Source organism: Barbatula barbatula, assembly GCF_947034865.1.
Source record: "Barbatula barbatula genome assembly, chromosome: 3".
Taxonomy (NCBI): Eukaryota; Metazoa; Chordata; class Actinopteri; order Cypriniformes; family Nemacheilidae; genus Barbatula; species Barbatula barbatula.
Window position 1 is genome coordinate 3,649,074 of NC_136764.1, and position 7,327 is coordinate 3,656,400.

The window sequence follows — 7,327 nt, forward strand, 5'->3', positions numbered from 1 at the left end:
GCTCACAGGCAATATGTTTCTGATCCGGTCTGACGGTATTACATTGAAAAGAAGAAATAATATATGAGCTCATCGTCATCATCAGCTGCACATGAGTCTTAAAAAGAAACACATAAGTCATTATTGTACAAAAGTTGATTTCTTGATTTCTAATACTGAGACTTTATAATGTATTGAATCAGATCATTTCATCTGAGAAATCTTACATGTACAAAAACACACACATACTAAACCAATGAATATTGCCTGATAAATACCATGAGGTTCTTATATCTCCTCCTTTATGTGGGACTTCACAAACTCTGCTGCTTCTCCCTGAACCTCGAGCATCTGTTCATGTTTATATGTTCAAAGGCAAACTCCTGAAAATAATCAATAAGACATATAACATAAACAATGAAAATACAAAAAATGTTTAAAATATATTATTACAGTTTTTTGTTCATTAAATGCTTTTTAATGCTTTACACTGTTTTCATTATTTTCTGACTCATGAATTTGTCTGGCAAGCAAGAAATCTTACAGTCCTGAAGTCCTCAGAATAATCTCTATTATGGACATTACATAATGACATTACATGATTATTACACAACGATTTTATTTAAATGCTACATTTGTTCAATTAGTTATTGTGTGTAAATCGTGATTTGTAAAAGCCATAACATTGGTCAAATATAAAACCATGGTTTTGACAATAGTGCTCAATACTCAAAATAAAAGAGATTTCTACACTTTTACCACAAAACAACATTGTTAGATTGACTAGTGCACGTGCTCCGTACTAAACAACAAGAGGCAGAACAAGTGTTATTGTTTGTTAACTAAACTAAATATTAAAGTAAATGTACCGCCAGACATTGAGCAGCACATAAATGTAATTTATAAATCAATTACTCTTCTTAAATAAATGATTTTATAAAACAGTGATGAAATATTTATTTTAGAGTCTTAGACCTTTCCAACAATATAAGATTTGTCACAATAAGAAAATAATTCACATGCATAATATTGAGCCTCGTGTTAAAACACCGACAACCTTTAGTTTCATGTGTTCAGATTGTCATGTGTATGTGCGCCACCTTGTGGCCATTTTCAGTATTGAAGTTTGCGCAGTGTTGAGATTTAGATCGTGAACAAACTTTGCTTTGAGAAATATAAACCTGTAAGTAGGCCTATATTTACTATCTGTACGCGTTCATATGATGTGTTAATATAATATTGATTCTTTAATAAATATAAAATCATTTTTGTTAAAATATGTTCATTATGTCCTCAGTTCTATATTTATGTAATGCTGTACTGTGTGTATGCCACAAGGGGGCACTAAAGTTTAAGCCACAGACGACGCGTTTGAGTTATTATGTTTGTTCAAGTTGTTTTACGGTATTCTTACTGATGGCTGTCTGACCGTGAGACTGATGTGTCAGCAACGAAAAATAAATATGCCAAGAGCGGCTAAAGATGATCTATCTGTCGTTTATTTTTTCCCGAACACAACGCTAACTGCAACAACAGTGTAACAAAGTTCAACAATTTTAACACCTAAATAAAACGTGTCACAAAAGTTACCGTTTGGTCTGAACTTTTTTTTATTGCAAACACACATGATATTTATGTGTTACACTATTATAAAAAACATAAAGCACTTTGTTATTTTTTTAAGTTTTTAAACATTTTATTTTAGTTGCATATTTTTTTAATATGGGGTGTTGTTTTTAAAAGGTTTTTAAAAGGGTTTACTGCAACATTACCTCATTGTAACCAAAATACAACGTTGTTAAACCATTTAATGTCTCATCAACATCATTCTCATATGACTGATATGTAATACTGTACAGGTATATGTCACAATGGACAGTAATACACACAAATAAAATATAAACTAGACGAACAAACCTGTGTCTCCTTTCTGGCCTTTTTGACCAGCAGCCCCATCTTTACCATCTCTGCAGGGGAGCCATTGTGTGCCGGTATACTGGGGACTCCAGGATAAACATTTACATTTATGCATTTGGCAAACGCTTTTAACCAAAAAAAAATTATTATGATTATTAATTAAATTTGATTATTAAAGTGAAAATTGGCTTCAGTTTATAAAATGTTTATCAGTTTCCAAACATAAACAGTTATCAAATGATTGTTGAAATATAAACTTTTTCACATCTTCTTGTCTTGATGTGACTTCAAAAAAATGTGTAGATAGTTTCTCTCTCCACTATAATAAATGTAAATAAATAATAAAACAATAACAACATTCTTTAGCTTGTTAAACTTTAAGTTTGTTGTTTAGTTTTTAAACCAAATAAAATGTTTGAATCAATCAGTTTAAAGTCATATAATCAGGATTATCAAGTCAGATACAAATGTTGTGGACAGGACGGGTCTTGAGTTCATGTTATCAGAATATAAACATTACAGCCGACCAATGAAATCACATTTACAGTATATGACATCACTTCAGGTATTTAGAGTTTTTAAAGTTGTTATTAGATTTGCATTTAAATGAAACAGAAACTAATTTATTCAAGAATAATAAAAGGTAACAACATTTAATCATTAATCAATAGAAAAGGTAGTTATTAGAAAATAAATATAATTGAATAGATTTTTTACATTTTTGAGACAAATCTCCAAGTTGTCTTCTGGTCTGAGCCAGGTTTAATAAATTATAAGTTTATGAATTAAAGAGAAAAGTATAAATATGTGAACAAATTCCTCAGGCATGAAGTGTCTGTTTTAATCAACCGTAAACACTATATGAATATCAATATCTAACAATGAAGAAACATTTCTCCCTTTTTGGAAATAATCCAACATTTGAATGCGTAAAGGACTGGACATGTAGGCAGGTTGAAAAACCATATGCTGAAGTTTATTAAACAACAGTCCAGAAAGGGATGGTCAAAATACCAGGGAAGATCTACAATCCAAATGATCAGTTCAACCAAGCAAACAAGACATATATGATTGTAAAGGATAAACCAAAAGAACAGCCAAACTATTGTCATCACATAAGACATGCAATGAATAATGATATAATGCTTGGTACACAGGTGAACTGGCAATACCATGACAATGGAAAGCATGGCCACATACAGTATACATGAGACAAATATATAAAATGTTGAGTGAATAGTAAGGTTTTAGTATTTTGGAGAGAGCTCCCCCTGGTGGTTGGATGTGCATCTGTCCCACACATACACATGTCAATATGCAGAAGATTGTAACACGTTCTATCAGATTTTTATTTCACATATGACATGATGTGAATCATTACAACCAACATCATCCCATTCCCCATAATCCACCACGAGGGCACCACAGTCTTGTCCACCTTTATAGTCATCAGGCTGACCTGAACCCCACTTGGTAAAAGTCAAGAGCTGTCCATCAAGGTCCTAAACTGCCCTTCTCTTTTTCTGTCTGTGACTCCAATGAACACCTTCTTACCACTCAAACCACTGGCAACAGATAATCTTAACAAACCTTGGATTTCAGCATCATCTTTTGGCAAAACGATCGTTCCACCAGCTGCATTGCAGAACTTAATCCCCTGATCAAAACTGTCCAATAGGCCATCATAAGTGTAATATTTCTGCCCAACCCTTCTAAAAGTATTAAATCCTGAAGCCTTCTCCATCATGGTCATTTTGGCAGTTAGCTGCTGGATCTCAGATTTGAGGGACATAGTGTCACTTCCAGGATGACCTGAAAATACATTTTATCAAGATGCTTTATTGATTTATAGGCTGATATTCTGGACCACAATTTATGATGTTTGATACCTGGCAAACCATTTAAACCATCGTGACCTCGTACTCCTCGGGGTCCAGGTGGTCCTGCTTTACCTGGCGGTCCTTGCACATCCATTCCTGTGACAGTAAAGCAAGCAAATGCCTGAATCTTTATCTCTCCCTCTGAAAAACACACTTAAACTCTCACACAAACCTGGCTCTCCCTTCTCTCCTTTAGGCCCAATGGCCCCGTCTTTTCCATCTCTACCGTCTCTTCCGGGCACACCATTGTGTCCAGGTGTTCCTGGTACTCCAGCAAGAGCAGGACAGTTCAGGTTCTGTGAACTCTGAGGTTCAGCTGCATGCAACAGACCACACTGAAGCAACAGAAGAACACCGAGGTACAGCGCCGCCATCTGCTAGTGTACAGTGGAAAAACTTCAGAAAACCTTTCAAGAACCTGAAAACAAACAATGCGTCTGGGTAGATTATTTTGCATTGATCTTCCTAAACACAACCACAAACTGGTTAGAGCACAAAACATTTTTTTGGCATCTTGTGAAAGCTTTCTTACCAGTCCCAATGTGCGATTTAGCATTTATGTTACATAAAAGGGTCTGAATTTGTCTTTTCACCACCCACAATTTCATATTTATATCACACACAATGTCAAACCGATTTTAAATATATCAAATGAAAGCTCTCACTCAAGATTATCACTGTATACTTTCACTAATTTAACACTTTATTGTAACACAACACAATAATTGTCAAGTGAAGTCAAGTCATCTTTATTTATATAGCGCTTTTTACAATGTTCATTGTTATATTGCTATAAATTCCTCTATGCAGTGTTAATGAAATAAAACTATAAAATTCTAGCAGCCAGGCAAACAGTGCAATGCTAGTATGCTTACGGTGGCGAGGAACCCAAAACTCCATTGGAGGAGAAACAAACCCTCAGAGGGAAACCAGGCCTAACCAGCGGATCCCAGTTCCCCTCTGGCAAAAGCTGCAGCCTCTGCACAAGCTCAACAGTGCTTGCACAACAAGGCAAAATAGATTATCATTAATAATCTAATAGCGGCTAAAATGTTGTAGTTGTCACGTCCTTTGTCCAGCTCTATCATCACAGATTTTGTCAGGTCTGGGTATGGACTGCGTCCTGCCCGCTCTGGTACCCTTGGAACAATGAGACTGGCTGAGAGTAGAGGACTGTTCTGCACTCTTTGAAGCAACAAATGCATCAGTTGTTATTGGAAGTGTTCCTGGTTCCGGTTGATCTGACTAGTGCAGCCTAAACCTTCATAATATTTATATTATAATAGTGTAGTGTATGCAAGATTAGTCCCCAAAGACTACAAGAGGGCCGCCGTCCTCCGGGAATGATGAGATTTAAATATACAGGAAAACTAAACCAGACACAGGTGAAACTAACGATTGACTATATGAACAATAAACAGAACCTGAACGTGACACTTATAGATTATAAATGTTATTTTTTCTGGAACAGTGAAACAGTTTGATGCTGCAATGCTGGACATTAGTCTGATTTGAAAACATATCGTCTCATAGTAAGGTAGACAGTCACAAGATACAGATATTCGGTGAACCATTTAAAAGCTTGGCATACTCTTATCTGAAGATAAGCAGAGCAACTGCGTGCATGGCACCACAAGAATGAGACGAGAAACACTGAATGATACAAAGCAGATGGTAAAATTACGTATATAGTACCACAGCGTTATGTTCTCTGACCTGAATCACAGTTTGTAAATGTCAAGAGATTCACTTCTGTGTCCACAAACTGTCCTTCTGTATATCTCACTTTTCTCCAATAAATGGATTTATCGCAATGTACTGAATTTAACATTGAAATGCAATGTGAAAAACTGACCTCTTGTAATTGATGACAATGTTTAAAGAAGAAAACCAGCTGTGCTTTATTTTCTTTTTTGTTGCTTTATTTTAGTTGATATGTTTTAATAGGTCTATATCATTTACATTGCATAAATAAAATATCCAACACAGGGAACGGTTCGGCACGATGGTGGAAAAGCGGTCAATGTTTGGGGGAGAGCAGGTCTACCAGTAAACATGGTTAAGATAATACAATACAATCTACCTGACAGCTCTAGAGCGCGGTGTGACTGTGGAAAGTAAAAACACAACACAAAGTTTAGTCTTTTAGTTTAATAAGTGCAGTTTATTTCTCAAATTATGAAGCGTTAGTACCTGGTGATGTCACAGCCACTGGAAGAGTCATCCTTGGAGTACCTCTATATATGGAAAGACGTGAATTCTGTGAATGTGTGTTATAACATACTGTAACAATATTATGGCCACACATATGATCATAGACAATAATCTGTGTTTACCCATTAATCTGAATCCTCCCAGGAGATGTCTGTGTGGGGCAAAACATTAACATTAAAGAATGAGTCAAGAGCGAATACAACTAATGTAAACTGATATTTCTCACCCTCCTTTGAGAGAGAGGTTTCTTGAGCCCTTCATTCTCTCTTTTCAGCTCAGACACTTGCCTTTAATAAAACACAAATAGATCAAAATTAAAAGTTTTGAAGTATGACGGAAATATTTCAGATATTCAACAACAAAAGACCTGTAGAGCTGATCATTGACATCTTTAAGCCTTCGCTCCAGCACTGCAGACTTGCTTCTATAGAAAGCTATGACACGTTCCTTCTGCCTTTTCTGAAAAACGGCGACCTGAAACACGTCTGAACTTTCAAAAGGTAGAATTGTGTTTGCTTAGGGCTTCATGTCAGTGTGGCATTTGATCATTTCATGTAGTCAAGTAAAAGAAAATAGAGATGATATTCAATATCATGTCGATTATAAATGAATTGTAATAAAGTACATTTAATAAGTAAGGGATAATGTACAGGCAGCCGGTTGTTATGGCAGAAATAAGCCCTGACAGTATGATCAGGTATCAGGTAGGAACAGCCGGCTGCTTGTACATTATCCCACTTATTACACTTGTCCTATGAGAAACATGATGAAATATTTGATAAGCTAATTTTACCGAATGCAGACCTTCCAAGTTTACTGTAAGAAACGACATTCAAATGTCACAAACAAGCGTTTGGTTTAATCATTTGTGAATATAATGTATGTAATTATAAAACGGTCAGTTCTGGTCCTTCATTATGATTGGTTGAGCCGAGTTCCAAGCCGTAATAAAATACCCGAATTGTAACGGCAGACCCTAAATTTCACTTTATTTACTTAATTTTATGAAACATGTGCTATGGAAATGGAATAAGCCCCACGAAGCAGTGCGTTACAGTGCATTTTATAACAACTAATGTATATATATATATTCATATTTAATTGTCAAAAAAAACCTAGCAAAATGATTCGCTGCATCCGGGTGACCGTGTGTTATTAGTTTTGAGAGGTTGTTATCTGTGAATACCAGACCTGCAAATGTCACGAATGGCCAATCAGAACCAAGCGTTCCAACGAGCCGTGTAATAAGTGTCTGATAAAACGACTGATACCTGTGCGATATGATCCAGTCGAGTCTGCAGGAGTTTCACTGGATCTGTGAAATACATCTTTTCCTG

General features: G+C 35.6%; 1 protein-coding gene across 1 annotated transcript in view; it reads right to left on the reverse strand.

Annotated features, from left to right (window-relative positions):
• Window positions 1–5,855: 5,855 nt before the first annotated feature.
• LOC306892485 (E3 ubiquitin-protein ligase RNF212B-like) overlaps window positions 5,856–7,327 on the reverse strand; it is a gene marked incomplete at both ends in the record, with an annotated part of 1,481 nt that continues 9 nt past the window's right edge. The window contains 6 exons of the mRNA XM_079453613.1: window positions 5,856–5,884; window positions 5,970–6,013; window positions 6,113–6,141; window positions 6,217–6,277; window positions 6,358–6,464; window positions 7,262–7,327. The exon at window positions 7,262–7,327 is cut by the window's right edge and continues 9 nt beyond it. Of these exons, the coding sequence (XP_079309739.1) occupies window positions 5,856–5,884; window positions 5,970–6,013; window positions 6,113–6,141; window positions 6,217–6,277; window positions 6,358–6,464; window positions 7,262–7,327 (336 nt within the window). The remainder of the gene's footprint in view (window positions 5,885–5,969; window positions 6,014–6,112; window positions 6,142–6,216; window positions 6,278–6,357; window positions 6,465–7,261) is intronic.